At 58.0% G+C, this 16,429-nt stretch overlaps 1 protein-coding gene across 1 annotated transcript; it reads right to left on the reverse strand.

The window, feature by feature from the left end:
- Positions 1–78: 78 nt before the first annotated feature.
- SAMD14 (sterile alpha motif domain containing 14) lies at positions 79–16,180 on the reverse strand. Its single transcript, XM_038547634.1, has 10 exons — positions 15,704–16,180; positions 12,440–12,494; positions 6,141–6,307; positions 5,360–5,648; positions 4,569–4,656; positions 4,396–4,470; positions 4,130–4,289; positions 2,904–3,023; positions 2,664–2,819; positions 79–1,812 (listed from the first exon to the last, which is right to left on the reverse strand). Exons 2-10 carry the CDS (start codon positions 12,480–12,482, stop codon positions 1,657–1,659), a joined length of 1,254 nt encoding a protein of 417 aa, XP_038403562.1. The 5' UTR covers positions 12,483–12,494; positions 15,704–16,180; the 3' UTR covers positions 79–1,656.
- Between the last annotated feature and the right edge of the window lie 249 nt (positions 16,181–16,429).

A 16,429-nucleotide genomic window follows, 5' to 3' on the forward strand; every position in this document is an offset into this window, starting at 1 on the left:
GACATGTCACCTCTCTGTACTCAGGGCACAGCACAGCCTCCCCACCCACCCCTCACCCCTGGCTGGGGCAGACAGAGGTCACTGGCACATCATAAGTGTTTATTGAAATAAGTTGAGTACTGCCCCCCCTTCACATGCAGGTGGGCACCCATATAGCTCCTGATAGTTTCAAAGGCCTGGGTGCCTTCTAGCCTCCTCACCAGCTCCTCCAGCAGGCCCAGATGGTGCTGGTGCCCCATTATCTCAGTTTCCTCTGAAGCTCTTCTCCCCACACAGCAGAGGGGGGTAAAGGACCAAGTCCCAGGGACAGGGCCCTGATCACAGCAGGGATGGCCTTGAAGCCACAGCCCCTGAGCGGGAATGAGGAAGGTTGGCATGCATTGGGTCCTGTCCACCACTCCAGACAGGTGGAGGGGGAGGGGGACTTCTAAGTAGAGGGCCCCCAGCCACACTGATAACTGGCCCATCCTCCAGAAGCTAGGCCAGCTGGCTGGCCAGTCTGCACCTGAACACTCCCTCCTCATAAGGATAGATGTCGTCCCTGGGCTCCTGGGATAGATGCGTCCCCCACCCAGGGGCCTGGCCTCACCCTTCCTTGTGGCCCAGGGAAACCACACCCGCACTGTCTGTCAGTTCTGGAACCCACTGAGGCCCCAACAGGGACCAGAGCCGATGGGGGAAGGCTGATGAACCCTTCCAGGAAATTCCAGGGGAATTCCCAGATTTTACCCCTCTACCAGGCAGGGGGTGAGAATTCACCCATTCAGTGCCACCTAGGTATTGGCGGGGGTGTCCTCTGTCACCCCCAGCTCCCGAGTTTGCTCTGTCCCCAGAGAGGGCTCTCAGCTGTCCTCTGAGGGTGAACAGAAGTGGGTCCTATGTTAGAATGCAGGTCAAAGACCAGGCCTTGGGCGGATCCCAGGAGGGGCGGACCTGTATGGATGTCATCTCACCATTGGGACCCACAGGACAGGGAAGGGGAAGGAGGCGGTTTTCATCCGCCCTTCCTGCTCCTCAAGTCCTGGCAAAGATTTCATGGGATGACCGTGCCGCCCTCTCTCCTCTCCTGCTGAGTGCAGGCCAGAGTCTACCCTGAGTGCAAGTTGCCGTGGTGCCTGCCAGCCTCCCTTGGGAGCACAAGAGCGCTCTCTCAGCACGCAGCCACCTTGGAGAGCCAGAGAGAAACCACTCCATCCACCCACCCTTGCTGAGAGGCTTCCTATCTCTCTAGGCCCTGGGACCCTGCCCCATCTCAGGACCTCTGGAAGGCAGGCAGGCAGGTGTCCTACTCCTTGCCGGCCAGCGCCGCGGTGGCCTGAGGGTAGAGGGTCAGACTGACCCAGGTGCCTCAGGGTTCCCGGACTTGCTTCAGCCCTGGCCTCTCCATCCTCTGCCCATCACCTGCCAGTTCCCCTAGGAACTCTGTGCCAAACAAGTCCTTAAAACTGGATTTATTACTGGGCCTCTCCTGGGGTCTCCCTTTCTGGGGGATCTGGGCCCAGACAGAGCGACAGGGTGAGAGAGGGCATGTCCCCCCTGAGTGGGGCCCGGCTAGCCCAAGCTTGGTGCCCAGGCCCTGCCTCCCGCTGAGGCCTTTGCCCACCGAGCCCGGCGGCCACCAGCGCCTGGGTGCCAGTGCCTGCCCCCCGCCCTCCCCTAGCTCTTCTTGGCCTCCTGCTCCCTGCACCGGAGCTTCTCACGCTGCCGTGCAGCCTTCTCCTGGGCCTTGCGCTCCTTCTCAGCGGCGGCCGCCAGCTCCTTCACCTTCCGCTTCACTAGCGCCCGGTCATGCGAGTTGCTGAGCCCCAGGCTCTGGGGAGGAATTCCAGGGTGAGGGCAAGAGCCCCAGAATCACTCGGGCCCTGGCCAACCCAAGCCCTGGGTTCTCTGTGCCCAGGTGGATGCTGCCTGGCGCTCTGCCAAGTCCTCCCGGAAATGTGGCCTCCACCTCCCAGACTGGCCCGTGGATCGGAACCCTCAGGGCAAGAATTCTGAATGGGAGCATTTGGGAAAGATGCTGATGAAGGGTACCAGACTTTATGCCCTCTGGCCCCACCCCTGGTTATCCTCAGCCCCTGTTCTTCACTCAGGATTTCAGCCTTGGCACCATCCTGCCCATCCCCTGAGGCCCCACAGATAGACAGTGACTTGCCCAAGGTCACACTGCTAGTCAGTGGCTGAGGCCCCTCCCCGCTCCAGAGACTTCCTGGGGGACTCTCCTCACCACCTCTTGCCTAAGCAATGTAGTGGAGGGTGGGGAACGGGCCAGGAGCCTCCCAGCACAGAGATCCAGGGCCCCCACTCCTGGTCTCCCCTGACTACCAGCAGCCTCTAAACCTGAGAATCAGGCAAGGTGATCAGGGAGGGACCTGGTTTCTTGTGACAGTAGGAGACTCAGAATTAAGAGTCAGGTGATAGGACCATCCTAGAGGTCAATGTTAACCCGGGCTGGGGCTTAAAGGTCAAACTGAAGAACCAGGCTCAACTTTCAAGTCAGATGGGGACCCATGCTAGAGTAGAAAGGTTAGGCCAAGGACCTTGCCCAGAGGTCAGAGGTCAGGGCAGCGGCCTTAAAGGAAGTGAAGAGATCAGGGTGGGGGGACCACAGTCCTGGAAGGTGGTTCAGGCTCAGGCTGGCTCACGGCTCTCCCCCTCTGACCCACCTTCAGTTTGCTCCCATCCAGCTGCAGGAGCTGGGGCCCGTCCACCTGCCGCGCAGCAAACTCTGCGGCATACTGCTCCAGGTTGAGGCTGTGCAGCCACTGGCCCACCTGCTGGCTGGTCCAGTGGTGGACAGTGGGGAGAGGTTCATCCAGGAACTGGGGTACAGACCAAGGACAGTGAGGGGGAGGACATGGCCTGCAGCCTGCACACCCAACATCCAGAGGTCAGGGCTTACTTACCTCATCTGAAGACTGGGACAGCGTGTGGTAGGGGTAGGAACACTTGGTCTCCTGCCGGGGACCACTTGGGATCTTGGGGCTGCTGCTAGGGGGTGTGGAGTCATCGCTCAGGGTGGATTCCTAGAAAGGAGGGGTGCGTGCCGCTGAAGAGAGCTCACCCTCTAAGCCCAAGGGAGTCCCCCCACCCAACCCACCACTCCCCTTTGGATGGGGCTGAAGTTGGGGACTGGGTACCAGCAGTTGCTCAGTGACTCATGGGAGGTATCAGGATGTAAGGCTCCTAGGAGGACATGGGGCTAGAACAGAAGCAGAAGAGTTGGCAGGGATGGACTAGGTGTCACTTCCTGCAGGCAACTGGCCAGGATTCCCCCATGCTAGGTCAGGCCCCCCCCGCTTTGTGTCTCCCCATTATAGCCTGTAGCACCCTGGCTTATAAGTGCCTGGGTAGAGATCAGAAGCTCTATGAGCCCTAGCCTATCTGTTCACCATATTATCCCAGGGTCCAGCACAAGGGAAGCAAGAGAGGGGAAGAGAGGAAATAAGGAAGTCTCAAGTCAAGAATTCTTTCTCCCAGCTTTCTGATCTCCTCAGCCCCAGCAGCACATAAGGAACAACCACAGAACAGGCATGGAGCCTGGCAACTAACCCACGCAGCAAGTTCCTTCTCTCCAGCCTTCATTCATTCATCTCTACAACTGGGGTACGCGCGCCTGCGCTTTGTGTGTAAAGCAGAAGCACGCAGTAGGAGCCTTGTCCACGGTAGAGTGCAGCAGGAGCAGGAGCAGACCCTCAGGACTGCCTCTGATCCCCGTCTCACTTCTCCCACAGGGCTGCAAGCTTCCTGAGCACTAGCTGAGCACCCTAGTATGGGTCCCCTTCATCCCAATTTCCCCCAAGCCCCACCCCACCACAAGGTAGCCCCACTCCTATGACAGGACATCGGGAGCCAGGCAGAAGAGCCAGCACGAATGGAGGTGGCCTTGGGCTGGGTGGGTAACACCTCATGATCAGTGACGTGAGTTGAATGGAATGAAGGAGTCCACGGAGCTACTCAGAGTACGAGTGAGTGAGCAGTGAATGAATGAGCTCAGAGAATGGATGAACTAACGAATCACTGAATGACTCCATGGATAGAGGCCTGGATCCCAGCCCGAGCCAGGGGGAAGTGTGCCCTCACATCACCTGAGTCTGGGGCCAGTACAGGGGCAAGAAGGCCATGGACTCACCTGAGAAGCTGACTTCTTAGGGCTGAAGCCCTCGTGTTTTGGGGAGCACGTGGGGGAGGTGGTGCTGCCAGAGGATGCCGAGCCCTTGCCGCTGTCAGTGAACCAGGAAAAGGGCAGGAACGGGGAGCCCCCTGACCTGCCAGACCCCTCCACTGACTCCCTGTAGAGAGAGCACCCTGCATGGGTGTGGGCACCGAGGGGGAGGGCCGGGCTCACAGGGAACTATGTGCAGAAGCTGTGGGTGAGGCGTGGTGGGGACCACTCACCTGCTGCCCATGGATAAACGGTTGCTGCCCTTGTCCTTCCGGCTCTTGCTAGTGGATGCTCGGCGTAAGGTGACCCTGTGAGGGAGGGCAGGGGGGAGTGGGGCAGTGCTGCCCACTGGGCTACCCTGCACCCCAAAGCTCCGAGCCTTTGCTTCTGCGCCTCCTCTACTCACCCCAGGTCCAGGAACTTTCGGCGAGTCTTCTTATCCAGGCCGATGGTGGGGCTGGCAGGCTCCGGTGGGCTGGCATCCCGGCTGTCATCTTTTGGAGAAGAGAGGGAAGGAAATGGCCCTGCCTCCTTCAGCTGCCGCGTTAGGTGGTAGAAACTCTTCTGACTTAGAATCATGCAAGTTGGCTCTGGTGCCCTTGACCGGCTGTTGGACCAATCACTCTACCTCTCTGAGCTTTCCTTCGTCTCAAATATAGGGGTAACACCTGACCTACAGTAACACCTCCTTTTTCTATTCTTTTCTTTTTTAAAGATTTTATTTATTTATTCACGAGAGACACACAGAGAGAGGCAGAGGCATAGGCAGAGGGAGAAGCAGGCTCCCCGTGGGGAGCCCAATGTAGGACTCAACCCCAGGACCCCGGGGTCACGACCTGAGCCAAAGGCAGGCACTCCACCACTGAGCCACCCAGGCGTCCCAACACCTGCCTATTTCACGGATAGTTACGAAAGCCTTACACAAACCATGAAAAAGTAGGGACCGCTACAATTCACTGTCCATCTTATCCTGACCATTTTAACCAGCCTTCCGATCTTGGCTTCCGATCTTGGCTCACACGTCACTTCCTCAGAGAAGCCTTACAGGATGCTCCCAACTAGGTCCTTTCATCCCGCGGTGGGTCCCCCTCCCCGCCGTCGCCCCTCGCCCCTCGCGCCCCGCCCCCCTGGGTCCTGCAGGGGTCGCTGCAGTCCCGGCGCTCGCCAGCAGGGGGCGCCGCGCCGCCCGCCGCTCACCTTCGCTGTGCGGCTCCGCTCGCGGGTGGCGGCGCACGAAGCTGGGCGAGCTGTCCGAGGAGGGCGCGGAGCGCGGGGGCGAGCAGGAGGCGGCGGCCAGGCCCTCGTGCGAGGCGGCGTTGTGCAGGGGCCGGTAGCGTGTGAGCGGCGACGGCGGGGGCTCGTCCTCGTCCAGGCTGCGCCGCAAGCCCGGAGGCTCCAGGCAGAAGGAGCCCCCGGCCGGAGACCCGGGGCCCGAGTGCAGAGGCGAGCGCAGCCGGTGCAGGGGGCTCCCGCAGCCGTCGGTCACCTGGCGGAGGGGGCGGCCGCTCACTGCCAACCCTCCTTCCCGCTTCCCCGAGGGGCTGGGAGCTGGTTTCACCCCGCAAACTGCGAGGGAGCCTCCGGCGCGAGGAGCCACCAGGGCTCGGGTCCTCCCGGGACCTGGAAGGGAGGGTCTCCTCCTGCCCGGGGCCCAAGGGCGGCTGGGCAGTGAGAGGCGGGCGACGGGGCGGAGGGCCTTCAGTCACGTAGGCTGGGCTTGAATCCCACTTCCCTCATTTCCTAACTGTGTGGACTTGTTACTGAACCTCTCGCATCCTCAGTTTCCCCACATGTAAGATGGGAATGATAATACCTTCCTTAAAAGTTTGACACGAGCCAGAAGTGAATGCAGGTGGTCCTTGTTGGCATTACTATGTCAGAAGCCTGGGAGTGTGGTTTCCCTGGAAAAGGGTTTGGAGGGATTGTCTGGGGGCAAGAGGGTGAGTAGGGTAGGTGTGATTGCGTGGGTTGCCCCCACCTTGCCTCCGGGCCCATCGGAGCCCTCGCCGTCCTCTGCAGAGCTGGCACTGTCCCGAAGCCTGGAGCGGGAGGGCCGGTGTCTCCGGCCCTTGGCCAGGAGTTGGGCTCGGGCCTTGTGTAAACTGCTGTCCAGTCTGACGGTCTCTGGCACAGCCAAGTCCAGGTCTGGGAACCAGGTGAAGGGGGCAGAGACCAGACCGTGAGGACAGCAAGTGCAGAGGCCGAGCTCAGGCAGCCGCCAGCACTCACACGCCAGACAGTCGACAGATGTTTCTGAGTGCCGGGGGCTAGGGGTACAAGTGAAATGGAGAACGGGGTCGCTCACAGTCCCCCAGAAAGCCAGACATGTCAGCACAGAAACACGGCAGATGGTGGGACCTCTCACAGGCGCAGAGGAGGACAGGACAGGATGGTCCCGTTTGGATGTGTCGGGGAGGAAGCACCAAAGCTGTCTAAGTTCTGGTTGGGAGTTTACAAGAGAGGGGGGGCGTTGGGGAGCTGGTATATGCAATGCTGCTAAGTAGGGAAGCGTGGGGGGAGGGCAGTGTTGTGGGGGGGGATTGTTGGGAGGGAGGCCTCCAAGGCGCTTAGAGGGTAGGTCTGTGGACAGGAGGGCTAGGGAGGAACAGACGGATCATAGTAATGAGCTACCATTTAAGAAGCACCTACTATGTGCCAGAATGTTCATACAACACCTCATCCACTCAAAACAACCCAGTGAGCTAGGACAGCTGGAATGCACATTTTACTCTTTTTTACAGCTGAGCCTCCAAGAGGTTCAGTTTCTTGACTGAAGCCCCCAGCTAGCCGGGGTCCGGGAGCTGAGCCTGACTAGTCTGGCTCCAGAGACTGGCTAAGCTGGACACTGGCTTGCTGGGCCATGCTCAGGGCTGCTCTCAGATACAGATACTGCTGAGCTGGAACATAGCAGCGGTATCAAGGAAGACGCGTTCCCCAGGAGGCCCATCTCCCATCCTGGGGTCAGTGGTGTGGGGCTGGGTCCCGGATGAAGACATGAAGAGAAGGTAAACCCAATGGATCATGCATAAACCCAACTACTCCTAGTTTCTTTTCTTTTTTGCTCCAGCCAGGAATGAAGCCTTCACTCTGCAGCATCCCCAAGCTTGGGGTCTCTAAGCAGAAGAGGTTTTTCCCAGACCTCAGAATGGGTTAAGACCTTTCTTCCCCACTCCCCTGCCCCATGATCTTGGGGTTCCCCCATCCCATCACCCATGCCTGCCCTCCCTTGCCTGCTCCTCGTTCCCTTGTCAGCAGATACCCCCTAAGCCACCCCAGGTGCTGGCCTGGCTTCACTACCACCTACCAGCTCAGCCCTGACCCCTCCCTGAATCCCAAGCCCAGGCACTTCAGCACCTGCCAGGGAACTTGTCATGTCAAAGGCTCCCAGGCTCCTCAAATAATCCATCAAAATGAATCCACCACCTTAGCCTCAGCCTGGCTTCCCCTTTGCTCCTCGGTTCTGTGAAAGGCCCCATCATCCACCCAGCTACCCAATTCAGGCAGCCCTAAGCTACCCTCTGCCCTCAGCCCCAGCCGGCAGTTCACGTGTCCAGCTGCCTCCTGGATGTCCCGCAGCTAGCTTCAGCATCATGTCAAGCTGTGACTGGCAGCTCCAGCTCTCCAGCTGCTCAGGCCAAGCCCTGGAGTCGCCCTTGGCTCTCTTTCCCTCCCACCCTACCAACTGATCTAGCCACAGTTCCTGTTAGCTCTCCTTTTGAAATACATCTGGACATACTGAAATATTTATGGTGAAATGATGTTTTGGATTAGGTTCAAAATAATCCGGGGGGATAGGAGTGGATAGAGATGGAAGGCTGGCCACGAGCTAATGATCGTTGAGGTCGGGTGACAGTACAAGAAGAATGCATGATGGAATACATGATGCTCCTCCACATGCTTCTCGTTTCCCACAGGAAAATTGTTATCTCTATGTGTCTGTGTGTGCACACATGCACATACGTGCATACACATGGAGAGGAAGAGGAGAGAGAGCGGAGGAGGGAGGGAGGGAGAGGAGGGGAGAGAAGCGTGGGATGCATAGCCTCCCTGGTCTAGGTCACTATCACCTCCTGCCTCAATTATTACAAAAGCCTCCCAGCTGGTCTTCCTCTTTCCTCCCTTTCCCACTTACAGTCTATTTTCAACACAGCAGCAGCCAGAGTGATCCTGATAAAACATGTCAGCCCTTGTCACTACTCTGCTCAGAACCCTCTGGGGACTTCCAGCTCACACAGAGTAAGTGCCAAGTTCTCCCAGTAGCCTTCCAGACTCAGTCTGGGCTCCCCTTACCTCTCTGAACTTCTACTTCTCTCCCTCCTGCTCCCTCCACTCTGGCCGTCCTAGCCTGCTGGCTCTTCCTCACCCAAGCCTCACTGTACCTCACTCAGGGCCTTTGCACTTCCTCTCCCTGCAAGGCTCTTGCCATAGATTTCTGCAGGGTTCTCTCCTTCACGGCCTTCAGGTCTTTGCTTAAATGCTTTCTATCACTGAGGGCTTTACTGACCACTCAATGTATAACTTCCCCCAGAACCCCAACATGTTATTTCCTTATGTCATGAGTCATTCTTTCACATGCTGTATATTTTACTTAGTTTACTGTCTCTCCACTCATTAGAACGTCAGCTCCATGAGGGTAAATGTTCCTCTATTTTGTTCACTGCTCTAACCCAGAATGGGGTCTGGCATATAGTAGGTGCTTAGTAAATACTATTTTAATGGAAAAAGCAAACAAACAAACAGATCCCACACAGTTCTGCAGATTTGCCTTTATCACAGCCCTGGAGTCTGGCCTCTTTCCTCCCTCGGGACTGAGCTGCCTTACTCAGGTCTTCACAGCCCTTTGCCCAATTCCTGCTTTGAGCCTCTGGTCTGCCTCCCTCCCCATGTCCTACCTGCTAGAATAAACTTTCTAGAACACATTTCTAACTGTGTCCCCTAATTGCTTGCTTTTGAAACCCAGGGCAAGGCTGAGGTTTCGGTGTAGGTCAGAGCAAGGGGGGTGGGTCCCAAAGCCATTAACATAAAGTCCATGCCCCTCAGCCCTCCAGTCAAGGCTGGCTGGCGCCACTCACCCTTTCTGTGTTCCCCACTTCCCTCCTCGGCACAGCAAGCTCTTATATGGACCCTGGTTAGGAGCCGGCTGGCCCAGGGCTGAATCCAGTTCTGCCACTTGCTGGCTGGGTGACTCTGGGTAAGTTACTGACATTTAGGGATTGGCTTCCTTATCAGTAAAATGGGGTCGTTGGAGGGTTGTGTGTGCATTAACTGAGATAGCCATATAAAGTGCTGCACCAGAATGCCCATGGCTAAGTGCTCAGCAAGCACGAGCTGCTAGTGGCGGTGGTGAGAACGGTGCCAACTTGCTGACCACACCTCGATCCGTCTCCACCTTCCCTTCCTGCCTCTAACCCTGCACTCTGGCACCTCTCTCTGCTCCATCACTCCCCCCACCCCTTCTTCATCTGGCTGCCACTCAAATCCCTTGTTCCACCTGCCCTGAGGGACAGCCACACCTCTCGAGGCCTGGCTCAAGGCTCTGGTCAGAAATGACAGTCCTGTGCCACACTGTGCGCTGTGGAGGGCAAGGCTTCGTCATCCACTGTGTCCTGTGAGAGCCTGGTGCCGGGCCTGGCAGAGAGCAGGGGCTCAGTGGGTGTTTGACGAACTAAACCCAGGTCCCACTTCAAGGGCCAGCGCACAGCGAGGCAGAGATGGCCTCAAGGTCCAGGGGAGATGATGGTGCTCGCCCTCCGCCACACTGGGCACTTAAATCGTCTGCGGAGCCCTCCTCCCCATGACTTGTTCCTCCTCGTCAAGGGTGCTCTGGTGTCAGTCCCCCGCTGGCCCCTGTATGGGAACTCAGACTCTCTGGGGGTGGTGACTTCGGCTTGTTTAGTGCTGCCTCCCTGGGGCCTAGCGCAGAACCTGTCACACAGGAGGGGCTCAGTGGTATTTGTGGAGGGGATGAAAGAGACAGGCAGGGGCTGGGGGCTCTATTTTAGAGTAGGTAGTCAGGCTGTGGGCTGGGTGACAGTAAAACAGCCAAGGTTGTAGGAAGAAAAGGAGCTTTGGAAGGAGAAGGAGTGGGTGGGCCAGTGGAGCCCAGCAAGGCCTGGCCCCAGGGGAGGGTGGACCTCCAGACCTGCTACGTTGTCCAGGGGCAGTGGTGGGGGCTTGGCGAGGGAAAAGGTCCTGTCACAGGCCTGCTATCTGGGACCCCAGCCTTGACACCACTCCTCTGGCTCCTTCCCTGCCCCTGGGCTGAGCTGGGGGACAGAGCCCTCTGACCCCTGCTCCCTGATGACACAGAACCTCAGTATTATCTGCAAGCAGCAAGGATTGAGGGTGGAGCCACAGAACAATAATTGCTAATACTTACTGTTCTCTCACTGGGCTAGGCACCAGTTCTAAGTGCTTTACAATTACTAGCTCATTTAAACTCTCCACAACCCCACTAGGAAGAGATTCCAGGAATCCCCAGGGCAGCCTTAATTTGCCTGAGGGCATCTGGGGTGCTAGAGAGAGGGGCCAGGGTTACAGGCAGTCTGCCTCCCAAAGCTCAGTGTGGAACTACCAAGCCTGTATACATCCTCTGAGGAAGAGATGAGAGCGACCTGTGAGTCCAACCCCTCATTTTACAGGTGGGTAAACTGAGGCTCAGAGAGGAAGGGTTTGGCCAGAGGTGGAAAGGGACTTAAGGACAGCATCCAGGCCTTACAGCCATCAGAATCTTGCTGTTCTGGGCAGGGCAGGGAGCTGCCACCAGACATCCTCTCCATCTCCAGTGCTCACCTGGTGCCCAGGCCCCCAAGGGCCCCTCGCCCCTGACTAGGGCCACATCAGGACTGCAGGGTGGCTTACCTTGGAGGGATCAAAGGAACTCCTAGGGGGCTGAAGTGTTGAGGCAAGTTGGGGCCTGCCTCACCTCTGGTCCCTGCTCTACCTGGCCTCCTGCCTCCCCCTCCATCTCCATGTGGGTCTGTCTCTCAGTCTTTCTCTCCCCAGCCCTGGGCAGTGGGGAGTCATGAATATTTAATCACCTTTCACATCAGGAAGCAGGCAAGGGCAGGCCAGCTACCTCAGCAGGTCAGGGAGAAGAAAAACAGGAAGACATGGGGTTGAGGGGGTGGTGGAGGCCCAGAAGCCTAGGAAAGGGGGAGCTCACTTCCATCAGGCCAGGGCTGGGTACAGAGGGTGAGACCCAAGAGTCTGAGGCCCAGAGGCAGCTGGAGGCTGGAGGAGTCCCAGAGGCAAACCCTCCATTCTAGGGGCCCCAGGGAGGCCAGGAAAGCAGTGTTCCCAGGAGCCGGGAGGCAGCAGTTCCTGGCATTGCCAGGGCATGTGGCCACGCAGGGGAGAAGAGGGTGAGCTGGGGAGGGGAGGGAAGATAGAGATGAGGAGAAGGCTGGGGAGGAGAAGCTGGGAGCCCCCCTAATGCTGCGCACACCAACCTGAGAGTCCCAAGGGCCGTGCACATGCTGCAGGCTTCAGGGGCCACCTGTCTCCCCCTCTCCCTCCATGCTCCCTGTGATCCTCCCGGTCCCTTACTCCCTGACTCCTCCCTTTACTCCCTGACTCCTCCACCAGGAGGAGGGGACTCCTTTCCCCAGCTGGGAAACAGCCTTCCCACCCAGTGCATGCTGGGAATTCTGCCCTTTCAGGTCATCTTTCCCCAAACCCTCAAGAGAAAGACTGCAGGGGGCAAATGATGGTGCCAGCAGGTGTGTGCCAGCACCCCACCCCAGTATGTAAAGAGGGGGTCAGCCTGGAGGTACTGAGGTTGTATGTTCTATGCATTTGATTTGCATGCACATCCTGCGGGCCGAGGTCCCCCACCATGCGATGTGGAGGTAATGGGTGTCACCTTTGCTGGGAATCCAAGTGTATAGCAGCACAGTGACACAGAGCAGGGATTAGGCAGTCCAGGCTTCTAGTCCCAGCTCTGCCACTAACCTGCCCTGCAATCTTTAAAGCGAGTCACTTTAGCACCCTGTGCTCTAGGCTCCTTGTCGGTACAATGAGCACGCCTCTTGGCATTATTGTGGGGATTAAGTGATATTGCGAGATGGGGGTGTTAGCCTAGTACCTGGCATGAGACAGCACTTCATAAATGGAGACCCTTATTGTTGTTGTAATTGGCAGAGAGTATTATGACAAAGACTCAGGCTGCCAGGCCACAGTATACACACACACACACACACACACACACACACACACTAAAGTCCCAGAGAGAATCCCCCCTCCCAAGTGCTGGTGGTTTTGGCAAATAGAACTTACCAAAAACCTCATCCGCAGGTTCTCGTAGCTTTGAAGAAGCCATGACTCAAGAGAGCTGAGGAGAAGGGAGGGAGGGAAAGAGAGAAAGAGAAAGACTGTAAGAGGTTCAGGTTGGTGGAGACAAAGGAGCTGCCACTGGCTGCCTGCTCCTGGCCTTCTGGCCCTTCACCTTCCCTTAGAACTCTTTCTCCAGCCCCTTGGAAAAGAAGTTGTCTGAAGCATCCCCCAGATGGTGGGAGGTGGGGCAGGAGGCAGAAGTAGAAGAGTAAGGGCAGAAGGAAATCCAGGGTGTAGGCACAGGCTGAGTCCTCTGGTTTTGGTCCAAGCTGATTTGCTGTGAGCTTTCACATGGTTCACTGAACTCTCCCCCCCTCAGTGTATTGGGCTTTCCATCAGCAGCACTCCCTCAAAACGTTTGATCGTCATAAATTGTCCAACATCGAACCTGGGAGAAATCTTGGGAGATTATTAAATCCAATCCTCTCATTTTCCAAATAAAGAAACAGAGGGGAGAATGTGACTGGCTTAAGGTCAATGGCAAAATCAGGAGCAGAATCCAGGTCCTTCCATCCATCCATCTACCTACCCACCTACTTAGCCATCCATCTACTTGCCCATCCATCCACAAATCCATCCATCATTCCATCCATCCATCCACCCATCCATCACCCAGTCCTGCCTGTCCCCCACCCCCCAGCACTGGTGTGCTCACCACCTGCCTTCCTGAACATGAGCTGTTCAGGAAGCTGGCACCATCAACAGGGCCCCTGTTCTTGACAAACTCGCAGTTCTCACAGTTCCAGACAGACTCACAGATGCAGAAGGGTATGAGGAGTACTCACAACAGAACAGTGGACAGCCAAATCTCTGTGATTCAAGTATGTTCTGGAAGGAAGTGGGTTGGGTAGGGGTTTGGTTTAGTTTTGCTTTTTTGGTGGGAAGCAAGAAGGGAGGCAGGTGGGAAGGCAGGATGTACACCGCTGAAACAATTCAGACAGGCTTCCTAGCAGATGTAGGATGGCAGCATCCCTAATCCAAGGCCTGGGTGTTAGAGGGGAAGGGGAATACTGAACAAGGGGATGGGGTGGGGAGGGGATGCCCAGTGGCAGGGGCACACTGTGTGGCTGGGACATGATCTCCAATTACTGTTAACACTCAGGTGTCCATGAGTGAGGCAGGGCACTGGGATGGAAATGTGTTTGACAGGCATGGGAAGGCTAGGCCTCATGCTTGCTGGCGTCTTTTCCAACATTCCTCTCCTGTTATTACATACACACCATCTCGTGGTGAGCTGTCCAGGTTTGAGATTCTTAGCATCCCCACTTTACAGATGGGAAAACTGAGATACAGGAGACAAGAGACAGAATTCAACCTCCGCCTGTCTCCTGCCCTCCAGCCCTATCCTGGGGGATGATCTGCAGTTTTGGAGGGTGCACATGAGGAGAGGACCCTGCAGAGAGAAAGGAAAAACACAGAGGAAAGGGAGCTGGCCCACACTGTCTGGGACTGGGAGAAACTTCTAAACCACCTCCACCCCAAGTTCCACTGGATGCTTGGGGCTGAAAGCAGGAAATGAGGTAGGAGAAGGGGCCAGAGGACATGAGTCCTCCAAGAACTCCCTTGCTATTCTTCAACTCTAGGTGCCAGTAGCAAAGAAATTCTAGAACCTCTCTTCCTGCCTGAAGGGCCATCTTGGAAGGGAGGCTGCCCCTTAGAATAAGCAAAATTCCCTCATTCAATCACACAGCCTCATCTGACCAGGATTGGGCTGCCCCTAAAAAAACCCTCCTCCTCCCATTTGTCCACACAATTTCTAAATTCCCCCTTCCCCAACCACTGGGAATTAGGGGTTTTTCATACTTCACTGATTCCCTAAATGGGTTATATCTCCCCTGCATCAGATGGGAGCTCCCTGAGGAAAGGAGAGGGTATTCCCCATCCGATTAGGGACTCTCTGAAGAGAAGAACTGCCTCTCCATCAGAATGGAGGCTCTCTGAGGTCAATAGTGGTGTCTCCTCTTCGATTAGCTGAGAATGGAGATCTCGTGCATTCTTTATTCAAAGTCCCAGTCCAGGGTGAAGACGTCCATAGGGATAGTCCTCTTTCAGGGGTCCTCTGGGACAGGCTGGGCCTTCCAGCTCACACCTGTGCCTAATCCAACCTGATTCAGCACAAATGGCTTTCTTTCCCTTCCTTCAACAACTAACTCCTTGGTGTGTGTGTGGGGGGGACAAAGTCCCATGGGGAACTCTGGGAAACAGGCCATCCAAGAGGTCACCAGGCCTCCCTCACCACAACTGAGCTTTGGAAAACACCACCCCCCCCAAGACTTCTACACACACACACACACACACACACACACACATTCATATGCACACATTTAACCAGGAACTGCCACAAGATGGAAATGAACCTGTCCCTCTGGGAACTGGAGCTACCAGGTCACTCCTTCCTCCCAAAGCTTCCAATTCCCAGAGAAGTAGCACTTATGACCTTTGACTCTTCTCTGGGAGTAAGGGAGGCTTCCTGGGAGCCAGAGAAGAAGAAAGAGAAAGGGTGCACAAGCCCCAGAGGGGAGTGGGAAGTAGGGACAGGGACAGACAGGTTGGTGGAGACTGTCCACAGAGCTGCAGAAAGAAGGAAGAAAGAGCAGGAAAGGGATGAGTGGGGCGGGGGAAGCAGTGGTGGGGGCCGGGTGCCCTGGTCCCGAGGGAGGCCCCTAGGAGGGCTGCCAGGAGAGATCAAGGGGGGCTGTAGAGAGAGGGGCGGGACCCAGCGAGGCAGGCAAGAGGGAAGGAGCCCGGGAAGAAGAGAAAGAGACCAAGACAGAAGTGCCACCGAGAAGGACCGGGGAGAAAAGGCCTGGAGGGGAGGCTGGGGGCAAGGGGGCAGTGGGGGGCTGGAGAAAGCGGCGGCCCCTGCCCTAGGCTCCGGCGCCCCCAGCGCCGCGGAGGCCGCGCACCTACCGCACCCCGGGTCGCGGCCGGGCGGCTAGTTTCTCTCCGCTCCAGCCGTCCAACTCCGCGCCGGGTAGGAAGGAGTTAAGCCCTCCCCCCTCCCCCCACGCCAGTTTTTTTTTTTTTTTTTAATTAATTTCTCCGGGAGGGAGAGGATTAGGGGCACAAATCCTACCTCCGCCCCCCTCCCCCGGCAGCCCAGCACCCAGGGATGGGGAAGAAAGGCCCTATCCGACCCCACTCAGGGTCCCGCCGCGAGTCCCCGGTGACCCCGGCTCTGCTCCCGGTCCACGTCGGGGTCCTCACCTCCAGCATCAGTCATCTTCAGCGTCGGGCGCCGCGGGAGCCCCTCGGGCCCATGGTGCTCGCGGCGCGCGCCAGGCGGGGAGGGGCGGGGGCCGTCACCCCGGCCGCGGGGGGCTGCGGGCGGGCTCGAGCCGCTCCATCCCGGGAGAGGGGCGGGCGCGGGCGCGGAGGGTCCGGGAGCCGGAGGCGATGAGGAGAGCGGGAGAGGAGGAGAGGGTTTGCGGGGACCGGGAGGCGCGGGCGGGGCTGGACCAGAGCCCTGACGGGAGGATGCTCCGTGCGCGCGCGCGTGTACGCGTGTGCGCGTGTGTGTGCGCGCGTGTGTGTGTGCGTGTTTGTGTGTGCGTGTGAGCGAGGGAGGAGGCAGAAGGGAGGGAGAGGGGGAGAGGGAGGGAACTACCTCCCCGCCCCGCCGCCCTCCGGCCCGCGGGACGCAGGCCCCCAGCCGGGCAGGCAGACACGCGTCGCGTCGCGTCCGCGGGGATCCGCGGGGTCTCCCGGGAAGGGCGGCGCGGGGGGCGCGTGGCGGGGAGGCCGGCGCCGGGAGACAAAGAGCGGGAGGGAGGGAGGAGAGGGGGCGGAGGCGGCAGGACGGGAGGGAGGAGGCGGCCCCGCGCGGCGGCCCGGCGAGGGGATTCCGAGTTGCCAGCTACTACTCGGGCCGCGGAAGTCCGGGGGAGGGGGGCTCTGGGGGGAGCGGCCCCGCCTCTGCACCCACGGGGCCTC

The sequence above is a fragment of the Canis lupus genome, chromosome 9 (genome assembly GCF_011100685.1).
Source record: "Canis lupus familiaris isolate Mischka breed German Shepherd chromosome 9, alternate assembly UU_Cfam_GSD_1.0, whole genome shotgun sequence".
In the NCBI taxonomy this organism is placed as follows: Eukaryota; Metazoa; Chordata; class Mammalia; order Carnivora; family Canidae; genus Canis; species Canis lupus.